This window comes from Archocentrus centrarchus, chromosome 17 (genome assembly GCF_007364275.1).
Source record: "Archocentrus centrarchus isolate MPI-CPG fArcCen1 chromosome 17, fArcCen1, whole genome shotgun sequence".
Taxonomy (NCBI): domain Eukaryota; kingdom Metazoa; phylum Chordata; class Actinopteri; order Cichliformes; family Cichlidae; genus Archocentrus; species Archocentrus centrarchus.
Window position 1 is genome coordinate 5684446 of NC_044362.1, and position 27361 is coordinate 5711806.

At 39.9% G+C, this 27361-nt stretch overlaps 1 protein-coding gene across 1 annotated transcript in view; it reads left to right on the forward strand.

The window, feature by feature from the left end:
- LOC115796508 (phospholipid phosphatase-related protein type 4-like) overlaps positions 1-27361 on the forward strand; it is a 62730-nt gene that overhangs the window by 11236 nt on the left and 24133 nt on the right. The window contains exons 2-4 of the mRNA XM_030752936.1: positions 6902-7087; positions 16304-16433; positions 16950-17145. Of these exons, the coding sequence (XP_030608796.1) occupies positions 6902-7087; positions 16304-16433; positions 16950-17145 (512 nt within the window). The remainder of the gene's footprint in view (positions 1-6901; positions 7088-16303; positions 16434-16949; positions 17146-27361) is intronic.

The window sequence follows — 27361 nt, forward strand, 5'->3', positions numbered from 1 at the left end:
CTGTACAGAGTGCAGTATGTACAGAATATTTCTTACAGTATACTTAAAATTGTTTTGATTTAATGAGTCTTGTTAATATTGAAAGCATGTTTTTGCTGGAATATGTATTATATCTTCACTGACCCAGGGGTGAGTAAAAGTTTAGGGCAGGGCCTCCAAATTAGGGCAAAATAGTTTTGCAGACGGTAATAAGATGTCTGCTGAAGGGTTTCTGTTAGAAATAGGGCTGTAATGTTATGCTGACTGCTACATTTATCTTGTATTTTCATTAATGGTGAGAGGATATCCCCATTGGTGATGGGTCTTGTTTAAACTTTGTATCATTCAGTCTATGAGATATCAGGAAATGGATCCAGTAAAAGGCAGCATTTTGACATTAGAGCAGCTGGAACCATTTTTGTGACCAAAATTGTTTTTGGTTCATATTCAGTTCTTTAGCTCATCAGTGAATTGACTAATATTTATCCCTCCCGCTACTTTTAGAGGGTATGGGGAGGTACACAATCACTATTTTGAAATTAAAAAAGCAAATTTGCATTATTGCCTCAGGGTTGTTACACTAGATTAAGATGAAGTGGTGATTAACAGTTTAGCTAACACGGCATTCACCTTGTGAATCTGTGTGCCTTTGCTTGTGTCATTGTGGCTAAGTTGTCTTTTTGTGTCTGCAGATGTTGTCACACAAAAAGTCCATGAGTGCTGGACAATTTAGGAATGTCAAAGCTTGTTCATAGGCTTTAAACATCAACACCACAGCTGGTGTGATTCAGTCACAGCACTGACATTTAAGTGTTTGAAATATGAATGAATAAACAATATTCAGTCCAGATGACCCAGAAAAAAAAATGCTGGATAGAAAATGATTTATTTCTAACATCAGTATGATTTTGCATTATTTTACAGACATGCTCTTTTGGTCTGAAATCCTTCCATTACAAACTTTAAATTCAAACATTCTTTCCATGTTTGAATACTTGTGGTAACAGCAAATACAGTTAGGTCTGTAATTTGTTGGACAAAAACACAATTTTTGTAATTTTGCCACTGTACACCACACTGGATTTCATGGCAAACAATTAAGACGTGATTGAAGTGCAGACATTCAGCTTTAATTTAAAGGATTTTACAAAAATTTTGCATTAACCATTTTGGAAATACAGACATTTTTATAGCCACTCTCCTATTTTCAGAGGCTCAGAAGACAATTGATTGAAAAGCAGTTTCATGGCAGGGTATACGGAGAACCAAAAGTGCCAAAATGAAATAGATTGAAACATCATTAAATTAAAATTTTCAATTAATTAAACTTGGTACTAAATAAATAATTTATTAACAAATAATTCATTAATTAATTTTATCACTAATTTATTAAAATATCGCTTTATTTTATTTAAAACTATTTCATGGTTCCTATGCTGCTGTAACTCATGAGTTTATTTTATCTGTCAACCTCACCCATGGTAGTCAGGAGGTGGGACTAACTCTGATCTATTCAAAACCATTGTTTTGGTCTGGGGTCAGTTCTTTTAGTGGAAATTTCTCAATTCAAAATACACAGAGTTTGTACTTAGTTTTAACTGAAAATAAGCTGTTATAAATAAGTATAACACATCTGAACATCAGGAAATGGAGACAAGTGAATGATTCAGTTCAAATATTCTGCTCCAGACATTAAGGTTCACTAAAACCATCTATTTATGAAGCTTAACTTTAATCTCAGCCAAACCGATTTGCTCAGGAACAAATAAAACAATGTAATTAATCATATGTCACCTGTTAGATATCAGCTAAGTGAATTATATCCCATGTTTACCTTACCGAGAGGTAAAGGTCAGCGGGGAGTCTTAAAACTGGGAGCAGGCCATTTTGTTTACAGTGCATTCTAGGATACCTAGCTGCCACAAGTCCAATGCATCAATCCATGCAATGGATTCAATCAATGCAACCAATCAGATATTAGAGTCTGTTGATGAGCTGCAGTGACAGTTTAAATGATTTCATGTTGTACTGTGGTGAAGGAACCATGAAATAATTAATTAAACAATTAAATGTATTATAAATGAACAAAAATGTCAAGTACAAGTGAGACCTGTTGCTTTATTATTTCATAAGTTGTTGATGTATATGAGTTCTAGTTACTGTTTGTTGAGTATCTGACTAGAAGTTTTACTTGAAGCAACATTAATGTGTTAGCAAGCTCTGTGGAGTTTAAACTCAGTTCTTTTTACCTGGCTAAATCATTGCGGGAACTGAAGCTGAACATGTAAGCTGGTCGGGAGCAGGTTATGTTTTGAGTTTCAGTTTAAAATCATCTGGAAGCACCACATCTTCGCAGATTATTTTATTTACAATATGTTTTAAGCACAATAGATTGTCTGCTGGGTGTATACGTTTTATATGTGCTATAAGTTTTATCTTACTAAAAACCACGGAATGACACTCAAACTATGCATCACCTTGTCATGGGAATGTGCATGTATTAATTTGGTGATTTGGAAAAAATATAATTTTTTTTATACTTCTAATTCTAATCTGATGCTTAGTCTGTTTTACGCTGCTGGAATTGCAGCTACTAGAATACAGGACACACATCAACTATTCAGTCAGTAAAATTAATTTCACTTTGATTTGCTGAGAAAATAAATTTCCAGCAGAAAGCTAAAAGCCCACTGTTGATAACCACCATTGTGATAGCTGTTATCTCCAGCTAAGACAAAGAAAGCATGGCTATGTTGAACTTTATTCATAGTATACCCCTCTGGTATCTGTGTATCCTTCTCCATGTGCTCCTTGATTGTCTGGCTCCATCTGAAATTTGCCAATAGCCAAACAGGCTTTTTTTTTTTTTTTTTTTGAGTTAGATGATTTGCATATTTAGCATGCTGTTTCTGTTACCTTTTTTTTTTTACAAAGAAAGGAAAACAAAAGCCTTGGAAAAAGTAAAGAATTTTAAAAAAAGAGAACAAACAAGTAAGCAAATGTTACAACTTCTTTTTTTACCTGCTTAGCTGTTCTATGCACCATCCTTTGCTTTATCCTTTAAGTTAACTAAAGGCTACTCTTTGTCTTTTTGATCTCTCTTCCTGTGTGTAGAGCTAGACATACACAGCTCCCATGTTATGTGAGCCACACCACACTTACTAATAAGCCAGTTAGCACTATAGCATGTGGATAGCGCTGCATTAATCTTGTACAAAATTAAATCATACTGACTGCTTTGGTTTGTGTTCCTTCCCAAACCATCTCAGCCTTGTCTCTCTAACTTTGTCTCTGAGCTGTCTCTCTGATATATAAATTTCTAATCCTGTCTCTCCAAATGAATATCTTAGCATCTTCAACTCTGTGACCTTCAGCTCCACCTGTGTTTTTGTCAGTGCCACATCTCCAAACTTTATATCATAGCAGGTCTCACTACCATCTTGTAAACCTTTCCTTTCACTCTTGCTGCTGTCCTTCTGTCACAAATCATCCCTGCTTTGGATGGTTGACCTCAGGTATTTAAACTCATCCACCTTCAATATTTTTCCAACTTTCTTGCTTTCATTCACACACATGTATTCGGTCTTGCTTCTACTGACTTTCATTTTTCTTCTCTCCACCTCCACCTCTCCAGGTTCTCTTCTACCTGCTTCCTATCCTCAGTACAGATCACACACATATTTTATTAGTTACACCTTGCTAGTACTGGGTCCATACAGTCCATATTAGCATGATATCATCATCATCATCCATGATGTGAATCTCTTATTCCACCACATCCCAAAGGTGCTTTATTGGATTGAGATCTGATTACTGTGGAGTCCATTTCATGTTCAAAGAAACCAGTCTGAAATTATTTGAGCTTTATGACACGGTGTGTTTTCCTGCTGAAAGCAGCCATCCGAAGATGGGCGCACAGTGGTCATAAAAAAGAATGGACATGGTCAGCATCAATACTTGGTAGGCTTTGTTGTTTAAACAATGCTTAGTTGGTACTAAGGAGCCTAAGGTGTGCCAAGAAAATGTCCCCCACAACATTGCACCACCACCAGTCTAAACTGTTGAAACAAGGCATGATGGAGTCATGTTTTCATGTTGTTTATATCAACTTCTGGCCCTTGCAGAAGTTGAGACCCATCAGACTATGCAACATTTTTTCAGTCTTTTATTGTACAGTTTTGGTGAGCCTGTGCGAATTGTAGCCTCAGTTTCCTGTTCTTAGCTGACAGGAGTGGTATTCAGTGTGGTGTTCTGATGCTGGACCCCATCTGCTTCAAGGTTGGATACATTCAGAGATGCTCTTCTGCATATGGTGGTTGTAACGGGTGGTTATTTGAGTTACTGTTGCCTTCCTGTCAGCTTGAGCTGATAGGAAGGCAACAGTGTGTGACTGTGACTCAGGAGGTAGACCAGGTCATCTGCTAATTGGAAGGTCAGCTAGTATCTGTGGGCCAGATACAGAACCACGAGTTGCTCCCGATGCGCTCATCTGTGTGAGAATGTGAGCATGAATGGTAGCTAGAAAGCTTTTAGAAGTAGAAATACAGAAAAAAGTGCTTGTATGAACGTGTGTGAATGGGTGAATGAAGACATGTTGTATAAAGCGCTTTTAGTGCGCAAATCGAACAGATATGTCTATAACTTCTGTTCCCTGAAGTTTGGACACACTCACCCTTTTCTGCAGGACTAACTTTTAGGTAGATATGCGGCATTCCAGTGGAGTACAACCCTGAGGCCATCAGAAGAGAATAGTGTGCAAGAAGGATACACAGATAAAGCATGAAGGTCACGCAATTGCTTCACAGAAGCCAAAGTGAAATGAAGCGCAGTCTTACATGAAAGAAACTTCATATCTACAGACTCACTGGGTTCAAAAGAGGGGCCACAAAGCGCCTCCAGCACCAAAGTCAAGTCCCATGAGGGAACAGTGGACCTAATCACAGGTCTCAGCAAAGCAAACTCCTTTCAAAAAGCATGTGGCAAAGGGATGCGCCCCTGGCGTCACCCCATCAAAGTCAAAATGGCAAGTATATATAGCTGCCAAATAGACCTTAACTGTAGAAAAGGAAAGATTCTTATCCAACTGCTCCTGCAGGAATGTCAAAACATTCACAATAGAGCACTGGAATAGGAGAATGTGCCGGGCCTGGCACCACTGCTCAAACGCTCGCCATTTGTGTGCATACAAGCCTGAATGAAGCCCTAGCACTCTGGATTGTTGCCACTATGCTTGGGTGCAGACCTTCAGCTATCAAATTCGACCATTTGACAGGTAAGCATGCAGTCGCCACGATCCTGGGGGCGGATGAATCCCCTCTCCTGTCTGAGAGAGGAGGTCCCCACAGAGAGGAAGCTGCCAGGGCCTCACTGCCAACAGACTCATTATTTCTGCATACCACGACTTTGCTGGCCATCATAAGGCCACTAGAATTGGTGGTATCCACAGAAGGAAGTTCCATCTCCAGATTCAAATGGAAAATGAACATTGCACCAGCAGCAGAGTGAAACATCTGTAACAGGTTAAGGGAGTGTGTCCCTCCTTGCCTATTTATGTAATCTCTGCATCTGGGGTCCACTACTCAATTTTCTGTCCTGACTGGCCCAGCAGAACTGGAAAAAAATGCTTGAGAGCTAAAAATACGGCTAGCAGCTCTAAGTGTTTGATGTACAGCTCACGCTGCACCACAGTCCAGATCCCTCTCACTGATGCAAATGTAATCTGTGGTGACTCTGACCTCACTAAGGAGAGGCAGCACTGGGCTGTCTGTCGCCTGGTACATCTGGACCATAGTGCTCATGGCACAGGCAATACCCACCTGAGCCCAATAACTCTTTTCCAGTTGAGATGTAGAGAATCTGCAATGCTTGGACAGAAGAGTTGAGGGGCTCATACTCTGGTAAACCATGCAAGTCCAGACACATCATCATCCTGGTGAGCAGCTAGCTCAGGCTAAAGCTGGCCAGTGCTCTTGCATGGTTTCTGGCTCATCTTCAGCTAACCCATCAACATACTAGTCCACCCAGCTAATTGCGGGGACATCGACCAGCTAACCCTCGCCTTCAGATGAAGCCGGGACCCCAGATGCAGAGAGAAGAGGGTCATATCATGCAACAGCTGTTTTTTCATATCACTTTCTCCAAAAATATTGCCCGTCTCTCCAGGGTTGAGCACTGGAGCTGGCGACAAAACACACAGGCTTCGGGCTCAGTCAATATTCTCCTTGTGTGAACAACCCCCAAGCAGACAGGGTACACCACGTGCTGGTCCTAGTCATGAAAAGTGAGGACAGGGGCGAACAGAAGATTTCTGCTTTGCTTGCTTTGGTTTGGTACACGTCAAAATGCAAAGCAAAAGTTAAGTTAGCGTTTAAGCTAACTTCAAGTTGGCAGACAACCAAGCTAACTAGCAGTAGTTAGCTCTGTTCTTAGCAATTTGAAGAACATGAGAACTGAGGGCTGACTGTGATGATGGGGGTATATATGTGAGGGTTGGGGCTACCCATATGTCATCACAGGTCATCTGCCTTAAAGGCATAAATAGAAGTGTCTTCAGCCAGGATGTGCAGGGACGTGATATCCCATACTACAGTACCAGTCAAAGGTTTGGACACATGACTGGTACTGTATATGTGTTGTCACGACTGAATTGACTGAAAGGGAACAGTCCATTTATGATCTACCAATTGCAGCAGTCTGGCCATTCTACACTGACCTCTGGCATCAACAAGGCATTTTAGCCCGGAGAACTGCCACTGTCTACATGCCTAAATGCACTAAGCTGCAACCATGTCATTGGCAGATTAGATATTTGTGTTAACAAGCAGTTGAACAGTTATACCTAAACTAAATGCCCAGTGAGTGTATGTATAAAAAGTGAACAGTTTTTTCATTTATTTTGTATTGGTCTCTTTCTTTTCTACAGCTCCCTATCCTGGCCTCCTCTATTGTCAGTCTTTACTTCCTGGAGCTGACAGATATTTTCCAGCCGGTGCATTCTGGGTACACTTGTAATGACCGCAGTCTGTCTCTGCCGTACATCCTCCCAAGACAGGAAGTCTGCCCTCTCCCTCTGCTCTTCAGCTTGGCCTTTGCTGCACCTACTGTCACTGTAAGTACGCCTCCACCTGTTCAGTCTTCACACTGGCTAACAAAGTAAGATCAGTGGCTAATATGCCAGTTGCTTTCAGGGACTGTGATTACACGAGTACATATGTAGATAGCAATTCATACAAAATTAAGACTCTTATTACAGTTGTTTGTACTGAAAGAGTTTAGATGCTGTGTAAAATTAAATAAAAACAGAATGTAATGATTTGCATATCACTGAAAGACTCAAAAAACAACATACAAAATTTTAAAAGTGGGAAATGTAATTATTTTATAAAATTGTCATTTTGAATATATAACGTCTAACATGCAGTACAAGTCAAAAGTTTGGACACCCATTTTTAATATATATATATATTAGGGGTGGGACTCGATTAAAAAAATTAATCGAATTAATTACAAGCTTTGTAATTAATTAATCGAAATTAATCGCATTTTAATCGCATTTCAATATTTGACATGAGAAATATTAATTTAAGTTTAGTTGATGAATGAATCAATATACATAAGCTTAAACTTCAAAATTTTGTTCATTTTCCCACCAGTCTACTACACAGACCAATGAAGGGTGGAAGTGCTCCTGTGATAAGCAAACACCTGAAATTAAAGTTTAGCATCATAACTGGATAGTTTTATTCAACATTAATGTCTCACTTGTTATAGTTGGAAATTAATCATTCTCTCAGCTGTATTCCTTGATGTTGAAATGTGTTATGCTTGTTTTAACAGCTTATTTTGAATTAAAGACTTAAAATTAAACCACAAAAAGGAGAAAAAGTTCATTCTCAGTTTAACCAGCTGTTTTTACACAGCTGTGCTTCCCACTCACGGTTGCTAGGCGACATGAGCTACGCAGAGGTGACGGCAGCTGATATGAAGGCTAGCCGCTCACTTCCGGCCTTTGTGGTGTTCGTGGGCTGCGAAAGACGTGGGCCGGGTCCTTCGCAGGATGCGGCCCCTAATTTGGACATTGTGCGTCGATATAATCTGTATGCCGGGAACTCGTGCACTGAGAAACGTTCCACGGTGCAAAGTGCGATTAAAATGCGTTAAAATTTTTAACGCGTTAATTTCCCCCTAATTAATTAATCGGAATTAACGCGTTAAAGTCCCACCCCTAATATATATATATATATATATATATCCATCCATCCATCCATCCATTCGCTTCCGCACATCCTGTTAAGGGTCGCGGGGGGGCTGGAGCCTATCCCAGCTGTCATAGGGCGAGAGGCAGGGTACACCCTGAACAGGTCGCCAGCCTGTTGCAGGGCTAACACGGAGTGACAGACAACCTTTCACACTCACATTCACGCACTCAGTCACACCTATGGGCAATTTAGATTAGCCAATTAACCTAACCCCAGTAAGGTTATATATATATATATATATATATATATATATATATATATATATATATATATATATATATATATATATATATATATATATATATATATATATATATATATATATATATATATATATATATAAAATGCAAACACACAGTGGTAAACACTGTGTTACATTTTTTTTTAAATGCATTGCAAGCTTTTGCCTTAGTTTTATTATAGGTTTGCAGTTTGTATTTTCAGGTCTTGCTTTAGTTATTAGAGTCATGTTCCTGAGTATAGTTTAGTTATTTTAGATTCCCAGTTCTCCAGTGTTCTCCATGTTCCTGCTGATCAGTCTGTGTTCCTTTGTCTGTTTTGTTCCCTGTGTTTTAGTCCCTTGTATAGAGTTTTATGTTTGGTTTTACTTCCCGGGCGTTTCTCTGTGTGTTGTGTCAAGTCTGTGTTTCTCTTTCCTTGTTTTCACACTTCCTGTTTTATTTTGCCTCCTGTCCCGTATGTGTTATGTTTAGTTTTGCTTCCCTTGTCTCATTAGTGTAATTCTGTTTACTTGTTCTCCCCCGGATGGTGTGTGTGTGTGTGTGTGTGTATGTATATATATATATATATATATATATATATATATATATATATATACACACAGAGAGAGAGAGATAGATAGATAGATAGATAGATAGATAGATAGATAGATAGATAGATAGATAGATAGATAGATAGATAGATAGATAGATAGATAGATAGGAATTAAAAAATAAAAAGGAAGGAATAAAAAAAACAAGGCAAGGTTAATAGTTTCTACGGTGAAATAAAAAGTGATCAAAAAGAGCTGGGGTGACTGTAGCTCAGGAGGTAGAGCAGGTCACCTATTAATCAGAAGGTTCAGAAGGTTCGGTTCCTGGCTGCTCCGGGCTGCATGCCAACATATCCTCGAGCAAGATACTGAACCCCAATTTGCTTTTCGACGTAAGCGTTGGAGTATGAACGTTAGACAGTAAGCGCTTAGCCTAGAAACACATGCTTGTATAAATGGGTGAATGCTATCGTGTTGTATAAGTGCTTTGAGTGTTCACTTTGAGTAGAAAAGCGCTAAATAAGAACTAGTCCATTTACCATGTAGCCAATTGTACCCTAGATTTCACATAGGGCAAAATAATAATAACAACAACAAAAAATTCTTTAAAACCTACTGGATTCATCTGATATTCGATACACAGTTGTGGAAGGCCAAGAACTAGTACCAAACTGATACTAGTGAATCTGATTCAGATTCTGGATTTGCAGGCTACTTTAATTTAACATGTGAAACTCAATTTAACACATTTTTGGCCATATTACAGGTGAAAAAGACCTTGTTTGTTGCAGTAAGAATCATAAAATCATGTAACTAGTGTCCATGGACATGTAACATTTGATTGGGATCAGGATATGTGAATATATGACACAACTTTTGACTCTACCAATCAATCATCCTATTATTGCCCACCCGACAAATTGCCTATTCTCATTATAAGAGATAAAACTTTTACAAAAAATGAAAATGACCATAAAATTAAAGTTATTTTACTTTGACTTTTTAAACCTTGGAAAATTATGGGCATGGAAAAGAGAACTGATGTGTTATCTCAGTGTTTGAATGTTTGGAGTGACATATTTGTGAGGTGTACAAAGTTCAAATCAGTTAAAATGGCGGGGTTTGTTGAGGCCAGCTCCAATTTTTTTTCCTTTCTTTTTTTTTCTCTTTTTTGCCATTGAACCATTGGCGGTTCATTGTGGGTCATCCCTAACGTAGGCATTCAGTGAATTGCAGATTATTGTAGTTTCTTTTTATTTACATTTGAGGCAGTGTCTCTGGAAACAGTGTTGTAGTTTCCACAAATGAAACATAACTAAACTAGGTGAATGTGTTCCTTGTCTGACTGACTAATGGGATTAGTAAGAGCTGTTAGGTCTTTTTTTTTTTTTAACATCAAATGGAGACAAGAGTAGTAAATGATGTTTCAATGGGAAAGCAATTTTCCCACAGCCAGAAGTGCACTCCTACTCGTTGCTAATTTATGGATGTGCTCATAATGCTGTGGGAGTCTGACCGAGTTCAGAGCAGTGAAAGCTCTACACTGTTTCTATGCTATGCTAACATTAACAGAAATAAGCCAGCCTGTTTCTCCATGTTGACGTGAATTTGCTTTCTTTGTTTCTTCAGTTTAAAGTGGTATTGTGATAAGTAACAGGAAAACACAAAACCTATGAAACACTCTTTCCAGTTCAGAATTTCTCTGCCAACACATAATATGAATGGACATATGTACAGAAATCTGTATGGAAGATTTTGGGATTGTTGGGTGTAGTTGTTTTTTTTTTTTTTTCTCAGCATCATTTAGCTGTGGCCCAAAAATTATTCGGGCTAAAATGGCAACAGTTACAATTCAATAACAAATACAACCTGGGCTTTCCAAGTAGGTGTAGGTTACAAAGAGGCTGTCTGAATTTGGGAAATGAGAAATGCTAAAACCAGTGTTCTAGCTAAATGGACCAGTTCATATATAGCGCTTTTCTACTCTATTTGAGCACTCAATGCGCTTTATACAACACATTTGCATTCACACACATGTTCATACAAGCATGTTTTTCTATATCTAAGTGCTTTCTGTCTAACGTTTGCACACATTCATGCTCTGATGAATACACTGGGAGCATCTCGAAGTTCAATATCTTACCCAAGGATACTTTGGCATACAGACTGGAGACTTCTTTGTTTGTTAGTGTAAGCAAGTGATGGCTCTGATCAAATGATGCAGGTACAGCATCAGTCACCAAACTACCAGAGCACACAAAGCAGCTTTTTCAAAACCTGGTGAAAGACCAACCTTGAGATATAAACAAGGGCACTGTCTATAAGGATAAGAAAGCAGGTTGGTAGATAACTATGGTCACACACAATTGCAGGAATGTTGGCAAAAGGGGATGAAAGCTCTTAAGTTTCTTTTGCAGGGAAAGAGACAACTCAAATACAGACAGGGATATGGTGTCATCTTGTGCTGCCACATTTTCCAGTGTGCTGGGTAACACACCGCACCTCACCAGTAGACGGCAGAAGATGGCCTGGAACCGGCCTGGAACAGGTACCAGTAGGAGAGGGCGTCTGTCTCTGAATCCAAACTGGGAGCTGGTTCCACAGAAGAGGGCATGAAGACTGAGCCTCCCATTCTACTTTTAAATACCCTAGGAACCATACGTCTAAGAGCAAAGTGCCCCTATTGGAGTTATATGGTAATATGTGTCATGGATGGCTGTGTGATAGGCAGGATTAGACCCCAGGATGCAGGCTCCGAGACAGAACTGAGTTTAACAGGTGTTTATTAGGAAATTACATGAAATGCTAAATACAAATAACTGGGCTGGACGGGCGCCAGAACTAAACAGAAACAAACAGGCAGGGTGACACACAGAATCAGAATCATTGATGACAATGCGACAAAGAACAGAGAAAAACTAAGGGCTTAAATACACAAACTAGGTAATCAGGGCAAGTAGAAAGAACAGGTGAAACCAATGAAACTAATAACACAGAGAAAGCAAAACTAAACACAAAGCACAATGAACTAGGAGCTATCAAAGTAAAACAGGAAACACACAAACACGGGACGGAGACGCAGACTAGTCACAACACTGGGAATAAAACACAGGCGGCCAGGGACATGTCAAAAGGACAAAACAGACACAAGAACATAGATGCTGGGGAGACAGGAACTAAGGGAACTAAGAAATCAAAATGTAACAGTAACAAATAACAAGACAGGAACTAAAGTGGATGATCAACACCAACACAAACTAGGAACATAACAGGACTCAGTGAAAACGGAACCTACGAGAATAGGTTGGAGATTGGCCATAATTAGCCAAGACAGCTGGGTCAAGTGATGTTTTTTTGTTTTTTTTTAGCATTTTTGGCCACAGCAGCTTTTTATCATAGTGGAAAGAAACAGGAAATGGGGGAAAGATACAGGGGAAGACACGCAGGCAAATTGGCGGCGGGCCGGGACGCGAACCCGCACCACAACGCGGCATATGTATGGGGTCGCCGGCTTCACCACTAAGCCACCCAGGGGCTCAAGTAATGGTTTTTTAACTAATGATTTAATTGCTGCCACCTTAAAAGCCTGCGGTACATAGCCAACTAATAAAGACAGCGTGATCATATTTAAGATTGAAGCAATTATAAGCAAATAATTAATGGAAAGACTTCTTTGAGCACTCTTTTAGAAATGATGTCTAATAGACACTTTAATGGTTTGGAGGAAGTAACTATTGAAGTTAACTCAGAAAGCTCAATTGGAGCGAGTGAGTCTAAACAAATACCAGCTGTACTGAAAGCAGCTGAAGATCACAAAAATACATCTGTGAGATGGTTATGAGTATTTGTAATAATTTTTCTCTAATGGTTAAAATTAGAGAAAAATTAGAGCACGGTGGCGCAGTGGTTAGCACTGCTGCCTCACAGTTAGAATAACATCTGGAAGGCCTGGGTTCGATTCCACCTTGGCCCAGGCCTCTCCCTCTCTCTGTGTGGAGTTTGCATGTTCTCCCCGTGCTTGCGTGGGTTTCCTCCGGGTACTCCGGTTTCCTCCCACATTCCAAAGACATGCACTTACTGGGAGGAAACCGGAGTACCCGGAGGAAACCCACGCAAGCACGGGTACTCCGGTTTCCTCCCACATTCCAAAGACATGCACTTACTGGGGTTAGGTTAATTGGCTACACTAAATTGCCCATAGGTGTGAATGACAGCGTGAATGTGTGTGTGAAAGGTTGTTTGTCTCTGTGTTGGCCCTGCAACAGGCTGGCGACTTGTTCAGGGTGTACCCTGCCTCTCGCCCTATGACAGCTGGGATAGGCTCCAGTCCCCCCGTGACCCTGAACAGGATGAGCGGAAGTGAATGGATGGATGGTTAAAATTTTATTTGTGAAGAAATTCACGAAGTCATTACTAGTTAACGTTAAAGGAATACTCGGCTCAACAGAACTCTTGACTCTTTGTCAGCTTGGGTACAGTGCTGAAAAGGAACCTGGTGATGATACCAAGCTTTATTTAACCATGAAGCCAGATGCACACATCAGTTAGTTAAACTGCAGGAATGTCTTAAAGGCATAAAGGCCTGGATGACCTCTAATTTCCTGCTTCTAAAGTAAAATAAAACTGAAGTTCTTGTACTCGGCCCCATAAATCTTAGAAACATGGTGTCAAACCAGATACTTACTCTGGATGGCATTGCTTTGGCTTCCAGTAACACTGTGAGGAATCTTGGAGTAATTTTTGATTAGGATTTGTCCTTCAATGCACATATTAAACAAATACGTAGGACTGTTTTCTTGCATTTGTGCAATATTCCTAAAATTAGAAACATCCTGTCTCAGACTGATGCTGAAAAGCTAATTCGTGCATTTATTACTTCTAGGCTGGATTATTGTAATTCATTATTATCAGGCTGTCCTAAAAGCTCCCTGAAAAGCCTTCAGCTGATCCAAAATGCTGCAGCTAGAGTCCTGACAGGGACTAGAAAGAGAGAGCAGATTTCTCCCATATTGGCTTCTCTTCATTGGCTCCCTGTTAAATCTAGAATAGAATTTAAAATCCTTCTCCTCACATACAAGGTTTTGAATAATCAGTCCTCATAGTACCGTTTCACCCCAACAGAGCACTTCACTCTCAGACTGCTGGCTTACTTGTGGTTCCTAGGATATTTTAGAGTAGAATGGGAGGCAGAGCCTTCAGCTTTCAGGCCCCTCTTCTGTGGAACAGTTTGGATTCAGGAGACAGACACCCTCTCTATTTTTAAGATTAGGCTTAAAAATTTCCTTTATGATCAAGCTTATAGTTAGGGCTGGATCAGGTGATTCAAAGAACCCAGGGGAGATTTGAACCCTCTGGCATGGGGATTGCGGCTGTTCACAATGTCAAAGAGCCTGTCAATCCTCTAAAAGCAAATGTCTGCAATAACAGAAAGTATCTGAATCATCACCATAAACAGCATGTTCCCAATAGTCATTAGCCTAATTTCTTAAATAAAAAAAGGATTCACTGTTTGCAGCATTGCTATTAAATGTTGATGAAGACAAATTAGGGCTCCATGATTAATGGTGTAAAAAACAAACAATCCAAAAAAATCTAAATATATAGGCAAACTGAATAAGAAAAGGAACTTTTGTAAGCTTTTGACTCCAGTCCGCTGTACAGTAGGCATCCCAGTAGGTTTAGTAACCAGACACAGCACATGATGTAATATAAGTTGGAAGGAGGGAGCTGGAAACATGTTAGCCAGCCTCCTCCGATTTCAGTTTTTCATTATTGAATAAATTTGTTGTTTGTTAAATTTGTTGCTTCACAATGTTAAAACTGTGAAGCATGCAAGCCATCTTTTGTTTGGACATCATTCAGATGAAAGATATATCTCCAGTTTATCTGTCCAGTGGTGCTGATTATTGGACTGTAAGCCTTCAGCACATTCCATGCCAACTTCAACATATGGCAAGCATCCATCATCACAAACACCCTCCCACTAGTCACTAGATGTGGAAAAAAAATTTTTAAGGGCTCAACAGGGTTTCGCTTTAGCTAGCACCCAAGTTGGTTGCAAATGCTTAGGCAATACCCATCCATTGTGACACATACCACTCTTATGCTACAATTATGCAGTTCCTCTAATGTATGAACAAGTAGAACCCGCTGTGCCTCATCCATATCTTGCTGGGTCTAGCTTTTGTCTTATTTTCAACATGTCCAACATCATCATGTTGAGGCCACCTGGTGCCCGGTATACAAAATATCCAATATGGCCACTATCAGAGAAAGAAAATAGCATATCTCAGCTCCCGTTACCAGTAGAACACCCTGAATGATACCACTTTTCCTAGGGTTTAGGGTTACCTCTGTAAGACAGTCTAAAAACTGCTACAAATCAATTTTACACCCACTCCAAGAGTCACGATCTAATGGCAAAATCCCATTGTTCATCATTTTTTTGTAACCAATTCTGAGCATCAGTATCATGGGATGTATAGATCCTGTAGCAAATTGAAGTCTATGACAGTCAAGCAGCAATTACTATCCTGAATGAGAGCGTGACAGCTTAAGCATCTCTACCTCCCTGGATAGATACTGTTCTTACTTGGATGGGGTCTGTCATTCTTTTGCATGAGTCATGGACTCATACTTGGGGTTGCTGAGTCACATATCAACTGCTCAGCTGCAATGGAGCCATGCATGTGATAGCGCCCCACGGGCACAGGGTTAGCTCACTGGGTTGAGCAGGCAGCCTACATACTGTAAGGCTAATGCCGAGGCCTGGTTTCAAATACACCCTCAACGTGTCTTTCTGACAGCTTTCCTGTCTTTTCTCCATTGACAGCAAAATTATACAACATACGTTATTATCCCTTAAGAGAAATTTGTCATGGATTCAAGTGCTGAAGAAGAAGCCTTCATAAGAATTAAACATTTTCAAAACATTGTTATTTAATTCTTTGAAAATAAAAGTTCAAAATGTCAATCCAGAAGATTCCCAGTCACTGATACAGAGGCATGCCAGACCTACTAAAGGGCACATCAGCAAAAACACTGAATCGTTATTCCTCATAAGCATTTCTTATTTGTCAAAGAAGCAATGTGTTGTTTTGTAAGTGACGTAGTCGCACTTTAAGTCTTGGTCCACTTTCAAGTTTGGGCTAGCTTTTAACCAAATCTTATGCTTTTAATTTGAATCCTTTAGCTACAGTAATATGTAAATGCCCTCAGCAGATCAGACAAATAACCATATCACACAAAACGCTGCTTTGACAACACTATTCTTTCTTTGTGTGTGTGTGTATAGATTCTGATAGGAGAGGCCATCCTGTACTGCTATCTGTCTAGGAAGTCATCAGCCACTCAGACTGAGGCCAACATCAATGCTGCAGGCTGCAATTTCAACTCCTACATCCGCAGGGCTGTACGCTTCATAGGTAGGAGGACACATTCTTTGTAGCCTGCTGCTCATTGTGTGTGTGTGTGTGTGTGTGTGTGTGTGTGTGTGTGTGTGTGTGTGTGTGTGTGTGTGTGTGTGTGTGTGTGTGTGTGTGTGTGTGTGTGTATTAGTGGCTCCAAGAAGCATAGAAACACTAACAGATGAGAAACAAAAGGGACCAGCTTTAAAAGCAGCATTATTGTCAGAAGACAAAGATGAGCTGTTTACTGCAAATTCGGTTGCTCCCTTAATTACAGGGGGTCATCTCAGCAGACAGCTCCACTAATTTGATTTGGCAGATTTTTATGCTAGGTACCCTTCCTTAACCCAGAGGGATTTTTGTCTCCTCCTGGTCTCAAACCAGGAACCTTTTGCATGTTAAATGTGTACATCGCTATAGAGCCTCTGAATAACTGTGCTATGTAATAAGACTAAAATACGTATGTTGAACTGGATAATAGTAACAGTATGTTTATGTGTAGTGTACTCTGTTGTAAAAGTTTATTTTTCACAGGCGTCCATATCTTCGGCCTGTGTGTGACAGCACTGGTAACGGATATTCTTCAGCTGTCCACTGGTCAGCACACTCCATATTGGCTGGATGTGTGCAAACCCAACCTGACCCACATTAACATGTCCACCTGTGATGAAGCTTTTATCCTAGAAGATATCTGCTCTGGACAAGACATAGGGCTCATCAATGCTGGGAGGTGAGGCTTTGTTTTACTGTGTGGGGGGTGGTGGTTTAGAGAATGAGTTGGTGTGGCAGAGGATGCATGTGGGTGTGTTGAGATTCTGTGGGTATGCAGAATCCATTTTATTCTAGTTTTTGCACAAAAACACACTCATTCACTCCATGGAATCAGATTTTTAAGGGCATTTATAAAAATCTACGTACAGGAATGCTTTTGATCATAGCTGTGCCATATGCTATTTTTCTAATAGGGTTTTTTTCTAATAGGGCGTTTTTTTTTCCTAATTGATCTAACAAAGGACCAAAATACTGAGAAATTAAAAGAAAAAACAATATAAAATGGTCATCACAGACTGAGCGAAAAGCTCTTGTGCTCCTTCACATTGATTCTCCAAATCTGTGGAATTCTGCTCTAGGGATAGAACAACTATCTTCCAAAAGACATTCCCAAATTTGCTGTTTTGATGATTGTGGTGTGGAATGCTTGCACATTAGTTCGAAAGCTACTACAGGTGTTCAGCTGGGCTGGGTTCTTGACTATCAAAGCCATAACACATGAATTACATTACTGTTAAACTCAAAGAAGTTAGTATTTTTTTATTCTGTGCCCTGGTTGAGTCATTGAGAGGGGATATCCCTAATGTAGTCATCTTAGGCACAGAGCTCTGGCTGTGAGCTCAGAAGCCCCCACTCACCTGCTGTTCAAAAAATTTGTTAACAAGGGGCAGCCAGTCAGAAGAAATTTGGTTTGAAAGGGAAAGTGGCCTTTAAGGAAGAGTAGCGAAACCATATTTTTTTCAGACACGTGGATTGTATAAATCATGGATGTAGCTTCCAGGTCAGAAAAATTAAGTGAGTGTGTAAGTGCCTAAAAACCTGCATTCCTGTCTGAAGCCCACCAGATGGCGATAGCTGTGGTTGTTAAAAGACGACCAGTCCTATAGAAGTCTATGGGAAAACAGCTTTCTGTCTTGACCTCTGTAAGCACTTTCCTACTGAATTTATGGGCTCATTCACTCATTTTGGGTCATATTGAATAAAAACTCAAGTCTCTTTTATAAATCTTGGTCTTACCATTTTTCAAAATGGAGGATTATCAGTCCCGTCACCAGATCTCAGTCTTAAGGGGGGCTTATGAAATCCAACAGGGGGGCACCACTATTATTAGCTTATTTTTGCTTATTTTATTTGCTTATTTTATTTATTTATCTATTTATTTATCTATTTATTTATTTGAGATCTGTGACTGTCATCTGGCTTGGGTGGGCGGGCCAGGGCGGGCCCAAGCGTATCAGTGGGCGGGCACGGCCCCCTAGGGCCCGCCCATAGCGACAGGTGTGAGGATTATATGTGGTATAAAACTGCACACTCATTGGTTGACAAGTTGCCAATCACAAGTCATCAATGAGCGTGCGGTTTCACAGTCAAACCCACCTTTCCTCATCACGCCCATTTTTTTGCAACCAAAATGAAGACAGTGGAAATGCTCATTTCAAGGCTTCAGAATGGGACTTGAGAAACCAATAGGAGGACAACATTGTAGCTATGTCCATTTTAATACAGTAGAATTATTTTGAATTGCAAATCATGCAAACAATAACAGAATTTAAGAATAAAATTTCAGATCTAGAACTGAATATCGGGCTCCCCATAACATAGTAGTTAAATGTTTCATCGTAAGATAAAGGTGATCATGTAAAACACCTTTGTGTTGATTTGCAGTGACTCTTCCCTCTAAGAACAAGTGGACTCAAATATTACAGCCCTAAAACAGCCCTACACCATTACAGAGCCACTGGATCCTATATGACTATAGGAGTCAGTCATTCAGGTTTTTCTGTTAAACTGTCAAATATCAGTTTTTTTTGTACATGATAGAGTCTGATATCTACTCAGTGTTATTCATCTTTTATTTATAGCATCGCTGTAGATTTTACATTTGTTTTATTATTGAATGCTTATACAACTTATCACTTTGTAAGCAATGGCTACAGCAGCCTTTTTCCATGACAATTTCTCTAACCTCATCAGACACAACTTTTTCCTATAACAGGACTATGATCAAAAAGGAAGAAAAGAGTTTCACTGAATGAATAGTATGTCTTCCAAATACTGGGAGTAGAAAATAAGGGGACAAGCCCCTGAAAAGAGCAAAAAAAAAAGTTACCTGACAGAGCACCCCAAGAGAACAAACTCATCACTCGGTGATTTCTATGAACTGGAGACTTTAAGGAGTGATCGCAGCTAAGAGATATGAAGCAAGATACGTAGCATGATAACTTCAACATACATTTTATACTCAACATAATGTCCTGCTGGTGGAACTGTGTATAGGAAGTAGTGTATGGTAAACCAGAATGAAAGCAAAAATCCTTGTGGCCTCTAGCTGCTGTCATAGTATACATATTATACTATATGCTGTTATTTTTTGCACTCTGCGCTGCCGTGAATGATGAAGCTGCTTGTTATGCTACTGCTGCTGCCAGCTATGCTACAAGTTGAGCATGAAGGCTGTTGTCCATGTCTAACTTACACTGTAAATGCCAAATAGACTGTAGATTTCTTCTCACTCCAGCTTGAGCTTTAGTGTACAGCACAAACATGCTTTGATTAAATGCATTTTATAAAAATGCATTTAAATGTCTGCAACACCGAGCATCAGTTTAATTTTAGTAACTGAGCTACTCAACTACACACAGCAGGCACTGTTGACAAAAGATATAACACTGATTAAGTCAAATATAGCATGAAAGGAGTGGAGGTGGGTTGCACGGTGGCTTGCAGATAATGTGGGCAGATTGCAGTAGCTTAAATAGCATGTCCTATGTGATAGTTAATTGGATGTGTAGGAGGGTATCAACTAAGCCATTAGCTGTCAGCTGTAAGGCTATGTCATGATATCGTCCACAATACTGGCATAAATTTTCAGGTGAAATAAAAATGTCATATTGCAATATTAGAAAAAGGCATTGCCTGGCAAAAATGCAACGTGAATGCTGAAAGATTTGAGCTGAAATGCTTAAAATACCCAAAACTTGATTTTCTGTCTAGTGTTGGTGTCATGATCCTGGGCTGTTGGCACAGTGTTTTGTGTTTTTCCGTGAGGTTCTGTTTTTTGTTGTATCTGCTGTGTTTCTCAGTTTGCTTACTGTTAGGTTCTCAGTTGTTTTAGATCTGCTTTTAATTATCGTTATTGTATTCCATTCCTGTCTTCCCCGTGTCTCTGTGTTCCAGTGTCTATTTGTCCGTCTGTGTCATTATTATCCCTTGTTTCTTGTGTAGTCTATTCCTCGTGTTGTGGCAAGTCTGTGTTTGTGTCTTGGTTGGTCACTTCCTGTTTTATTTTGGCAGTCCCTTGCCCTGTGTGCTTTGTGTTCAGCTTTCCTTCCCTTGTTATTAGTTATTTGGTTCACCTGTTCTTCCCTGCTGTCCTCACTCTCCCTAATTACCTTGCATGTATTTAAACCCTCAGTTTTCTTCTGTTCATGGTTGTGTTGTCATCTGTGTGGGCACCTTTCAGCGGTTTCCCTTTTGGTATTCCAGGCTTTTGCATTATGGACTTAGTTCATGCCTGGACTTTGGGATTTTGTATTTTGCGTGTCTGAGTGACTTCAGTCTAGTGATGAGAAAATTAAGCTTTTGTGAAGCACTGAACCACTTGAGCCAAATGGTTCGAAAATAGGTTCATTACTCGAAGTTTCAATTATAGCGCCCTCTCCTGGAAAAGTGCAATGCTTTCAATTACAAACCTGCACGCACACGCTCACACACCTCAGTGATCTGAAGCATCTTTGCACTGTTTGAGGCACACGTCATGACCAAATATCATGATATCAGGTTCTATTTACAAATAAAGATAGATGCATATTTGCGCGTTGTGTTGTCGAGCAGAGTGCTGGGAAAACATGGCATTAACCAGGTGTGCTTGTGTAACTACCGCTTTTGCGTTAGTCTTGATACGACAGCGTCCGTCATCACGTTGAAAGGACGAGCCAGCAAAGGTTGTCTTTAATTCATAACTCAGCAGTAACTGTTGGCCATAACAACGCTAAAACTATGCGAGTATGAACCTGGCTGACTGTCTCGCTCTCGCTCCTTCACGCGTAACCAGCAAATCACGTGAACCAATCAGCTGATTCATTCCGAGAACACAGCGGTATTCAATAAGAACAAAGTATTCAATGAGAATATTTCATTCATTCAGATCTAAGATGTGTTATTTGAGTGTTCCCTTTATTTTTTTGAGCAGTGTAGGTTACACAAGTTCACACCCAAAAGATTTGGAATTTCGTTTTCTTTTTTCGCAATGTGTTCGGTGTGTAAAGCCCTTAACACTGACAGTTGGATAGTTTTTTTGGTTGAGCCGATTCAATGAAAGTGTGCTCAGCTAACGTTATCTCAGGATGGTGGTACATGAGATGAGCCTTGTTGTTCATAGTGTTCCCGGAGTACTTTAATGCCATGCATCCATCTATTTTCTTCCACTTATCTGGAGCCAGGTCGAGGGGCAGCAGCCTAAGCAAAGAAACCCAGACCTCTCTCTTTCCAGCTACCCAGCTCATCCGGGGGAACACTGTGGCGTTCCCAGGCTGGCCGAGAGATATAATCTCTCCAGTGTGTCCTGGGTCATGCCCAGAACACCTCATCCAAAAGGCACCCAGGAGGCATCCTGGTCCAATGTCTGAACCACCTCTTCTGGCTCCTTTCAATTTTTAATGTATCCAATAAAATATTTGCTATTTGGTATCCCTGTATCAGTAAAATGTATGGGGCTATTATTGTAGCAAAAGTTATGTGTGTCCGTAAATTAATCCATGTGTGTGTATCGCGATCTGTCTTTAACTGGATCCATGTGTGTAGAGCAGGCCCACCCCCTGCCGTGTGAAAACAGTTAGCATGTGGTGAATCCCGTAAAGTTTACGGGATTCACCACATGCTAACTGTTTTCACACGGCTCCAATACGAGCTGCAGATGAAGCCACTGAACAAACCGAAAGAGGTAGTTACAGACTGATTACAGACACACAGATCAAAATACAGATCGCGATACACACACGTGGATCCAGTTACAGACAGATCCACTTATGCACACACAAATCTCACAAATCTCTACACCATTTGGAAGGCCTGGGTTCGATTCCACATTGGCCCATGCCCCTCCCTCTCTCTCTGTGTGGAGTTTGCATGTTCTCCCAGTGTCTGCGTGGGTTTTCTCCAGGTACTCCGGTTTCCTCCCACAGTCCAAAGACATGCACTTACTGGGGTTAGGTTAGTTGGAAACTCTAAATTGCCCATAGGTGTGAATGAGAGCATGAATGTGAATGTGAGTGTGGATGTTGTCTGTCTCTCTGTGTTGGCCCTGCAACAGGCTGGTGACCTGTACAGGGTGTACCCTGCCTCTTGCCCTATGTCAGCTGGGATAGGCTCCCCCCCCCCCCCCCCCCCCCCCCCCCCCCCCCCCGACCCTGAACAGAATAAGCGGAAGTGGATGGATGGATGGATGGACGTTAAGATCTGCAAGTAAGGGTTTGCAAATGAAATATACTGCTCAAAAATAATGAACAGTTTTTATTCAGAGTTCAGCATCAAGTCAGTTAAACTTCTGTGATAATGATCTGGTCAGTAAGCAACAGAGGGGGTTGTTAATCAGTTTCAGCTGCTTTGGTGTTCATGAAATTAATAACAGGTGCACTAGAGGTGCAACAATGAGACAACCCCCAAAGCAGGAACGGTTTTACAGGTGGAGGACACTCACAATTTTTCCCTCCTCATTATTTCTGACTGTGTTTTACTGGTTTTGCATTTGGCTAGGGTCAGTGTCACTACTGGTAGCATGAGGTGATACCTGGACCCTACAGCGTTTGCACAGGTAGTCCAACTCCTCCATTATGGCACATCAATACGTGCCATTGCCAGAAGTTTTTCTGTGTCTCCCATCCCAGATTCCAGGAGACACGCAGTCACTCTGAAGAAGTAGATTTCTCTATTCATTTCAGTGGGCCAAAAAATTAATAAAAAGTTAAATATTTTAAAAATGAGAACAGTTACAAAAAAAGAAAAGTAATAGCAAAATTCTCCAGAACGTTTTCTCTAGTATGAAGTATGCAGAAGAAAGAGGATTTGAAGCTTTCGCCATTCATTTCAAATGGCAAAAATAAAATTCATGAAAAGTTACATTTTATAATGGTATAATGGAGAAGGATGACAATAATGTGAGTGCTTAACAGCACTCATACTAATAATTACTATAGCAATGCCATGCATTTACACTCCGTAGTGTATGCAACAGTGACACAAACCTGGGCATGTCTGAGCGCAAGAGCTACATGTGGGCCTTCACTGATGATTTTGAATCTAAACAGGGAGCTACTTCAACAACATTCAACAAAGCACAGTGCTTTGCAAAATAGGCAAGAAAACTGTTCCCACTAAAGATGCCTCACCGCTTGAGGCAAAAACACACCGTTGAGTCCAACCAGGCTGGTGATGTGCAAACCCAAATGACTCCACAGAGCGCTGGAGCACTCACTAGTTGCACTCCATACGACAGGAAGAGCAAAACTTTGGATGGAAATTACTGATGCCTAGTTAAGAAGCTCAACTCAAGATACAACATCTAAGGTAGAAAGATTTCAGTTTTATTATGTGACAGTATTCTGCAAGCTGCTGACAAGTTACTTTAGGTATTGTTAAATTAAAGTATTAAGCAGTTATTTTATACTACTACTGAAAACACTACCTAGGCTAATTTTAAGCTTACATTTGACTCATACTGTGATGCTAGAATGCTGTGTGACTACTATTATACTATAATGCTGCTGCTGGCACCTTGTTTCAATAGATTCATGCTTCAAATTGGGAAATGTGTCATAAATAACAGTAGTGGAAGGAATGATGGAAAATACCCTTCATTGACGTATAAATGGTGCTGGCTGCATGCTGCAAACGGAGGCAGATTGCCAGTATTTCACACTTGTAATATGTAACAATCAACCGTCGACATTCACATTAGTTCCTGGATGTAGGAAGAAAGTCAGAGCCTTTCAAAGGTCTGCATGCAGGCAAGGTGGTACCACAATGCCACATCATTAGATCTTCTTTTATCAGTAATAGATCACACATATGGTTGAGATCATTTTGCCTACAGCTACAAATCTCACATGGCACTAAATGTGCCATAAGCACTTGGCTGAGTGTTCTTATTGCATAATTGTAAAATCAGTGTTTGGGTTTAGAAGAACAACATCCTCTCTACTTTTAGAATTAGACTTCAGACTTTTCCTTTTTGACCAGCAGAGGCAGGTGACTTCCCCTCCCTGATCCTGGAGGGTCTTCCTGTTAAAAAGAGTTCTTCCTCCCCACTGATAAGGGTGCTTTCTCACAGGGGGATCATCTGATTGTTGGAGTGCTCTCTCTTACATTGTAAGGTCTTTACCTTGCAATATAAAGCATCATAAAATTAGTGTTGTTAACTGGTGTTTTAAAACCATAAATTGAAAAATAAGAATAAAAAAAATCTATTGTTTGCATCTAGTACAAAAAAAGTGCTTAAGGTCTAAGATCTGCCCTCATATCCACATCTGTTGTATCATTAAGTAATGCTATTATTGAAGGTTGTATTTCCAGTAACTGACACACTGTCCACATACCCATTAATCATCTAAAGTGTAGGCTGTCATCAGTGATGACCCCAACTCCAACCCTTACCCTAACTCTAACCCTAAACAATCAGAATTTGAAATTTTTGTTTTTATGAAATTGTTTTCCCAGGTTTGGGCAATAATGGAATAAAGAAAAATAATTTCAGGTGACGCTTATCAAGAAAATGTTTCATTTATTCCAATAAAGCTTGTTTTGATTTTCTCAAACATAAATAAATAAATAAAAGCAGAGCTAGTTTTATTGCAGGTGATAACAGACCTTAGAGGGTTAAGACTGGAGGTTTATGAGAGTTCACTTGAACACACTTGGGTTGTTCAGTTTGTTGCGGTTACAAATACAAAAACTATACAAAATACAGTCAGATTATTGGACCACTCAGGTAGGATACAGTTACAGTGAAGGAGTACTAAAAAAAAACATTTTTAAAAATTGTGCATGTGGCTAAAACCAAACCTCACAGCCTTCCAAAACAAGTCCTAACAAGACTTTTGATTCCATTCGTGTTTAGGATCCACAACATTCAAAAGAGGATATAATAATTAGTTTTGACAACAACAACAATTCTGAAACTACTACAGTGGAGCATTTTGTCATTTGGTCTGTTAACCTATATGGCAGTTTTGAAGTTTGAGAGGGGAAGACTGCTGTTTAAAGCGTGTAAGTCAGTTAAAGTGTTTATTCTGGGTTATTGAATCACAGTTAAGGCCTGCACAGCAGTTCAGGGTAGCTCAGAAATACCGGCTCTGAATTAAGTACTTTATGCTCCACCAAAAACAGTACTGGTAGAGCTCCTACAGGGGCAGTTCCTGCTATTGGAATGCCACAAAATTTCTTATATGGAAATTCTTCTTTTGTGTGTGTAGTTATGAGATTAAGTACCAAAGTACAGATTTTTCACACACTATTGCTTGTACTATTCACTAAACTGCCTCTAGTTGTAAAGTGCACACAGCAATTTTTATGGCATTAGATAGCAGAAGCTCTAGAATCACAGAAAAAAGAGCACGCAATCCAAACTGTGTGGATGCTTCAATGAAACCTTCTGACACAGTAATGTAAAACAGAATGTTCTCTGTGCCTGTACATGCCACACTGCTGAGCAACTTCACACTGAAATTAAATGTGGAGTCTAGAAGGCATCCTCAGTCATCTTGAGTTCCTTTAAAATTCGTAGGGTGTTTTTGTTTAATTAAATCTCAAAATACCATTTCTTTCATGAAATTAAAATCTTATTTCTTTTGTGAAAACAGAATTATTACAGGCGGCCTTCTTTATGAAAATGTGTAAACAGATTAAACAGACCATTGCATTTCTCAGTATTGTGATTTAATTTTCACATGTCAAATAAAATAGGACCTACTAAGTGCAACCCAATTAATTATTTTAATGAACAATACTCTGGATACTTAAATGTAGATATAACTTAGCACAAAAAGTAAGGAAATTTGTGTTTGGTCAACTATTTCTTAGTTGTAAAAATGCTTCTTGGCAATGAATCTTATACTGTTGGAATGCCACATTTTTAAGGAAAATGCATTTGTGGGTTGAGCAGCAGAGTTGAGTATGTGCGCTGCACCCATGAAAAACCTGCCAAATCTTTTCTGCCAATGCCAAACAGCTTATCCTGCTATTGAGTCTTGTTTTGAGCCTCTTGTACCCCAGGCACTGACAATCAGGCTTGACAGTGCAGAGAGATATCAAGATGAGATTTTGCAACCAGTGGCAATACCATATCTCTACAGTCTGGGATCGAACTCTGTCCTCAAAGGTGACAGGACTCACCCCCACAGAGTGGGATTTATCAGAGATTACCTCCAGAATTTGGGAGTGGAGAGGTTGGGATGGCCTGCCTGCAGTCCTGACCTCAACCCCACTGAACACTTGTGGGGTCATTTTGGGTGTGACCTTTGTGTCAACACAACCACGCTGGCTGACTTGTGACAGATGCTGGTTGAAGAATGGAATCCCATCCAACTGCAGTGTGTGACCAAGCTGGTGACCAGCATGAGGAGGAGGTGCCAGGCTGTTGTGGCTGTGTGTGGTTCTTCCACATGCTGCTGAGGCCTCTGTTAAATTAATAAATTATTAAATTGCCAGTTTTCTTATTTCTTCATCTAATCCAATAAATGACACCAAGCAAGAGTCAATAGCAGAATAATGTAGCATTAGAAGAATTTTTTGTGGGTGCTACCCACATAATCAACTCTGCTGCTCAACCGACAAATGCACTTCCCACAAATGTGGCTCCATTTAAGGGGAAATAAACAGGCTTGCCAATGGTGTAAGAATTATTACTATGAAGCATTATTAAAGCAATGAAATAATCAACCAAATTTCTTAACTTTTTGTGCTGAATTTATGTGTCACACACAGTATATTATATCAAGCTATAGCTTATAAGCTGGATTTACTAAGTGGCAAAGCACATATAAAAGGTTAGGCTGAGCTGTTACCTTCACACGCTGGACTTATTAAACACCTGCTTAGGCAGATTTGTCAGCATACACACTTCATCACACACAAACTCACACCTCTAAGTTTCTTTGAAAGTCACTTTTCTGTTCCAGATG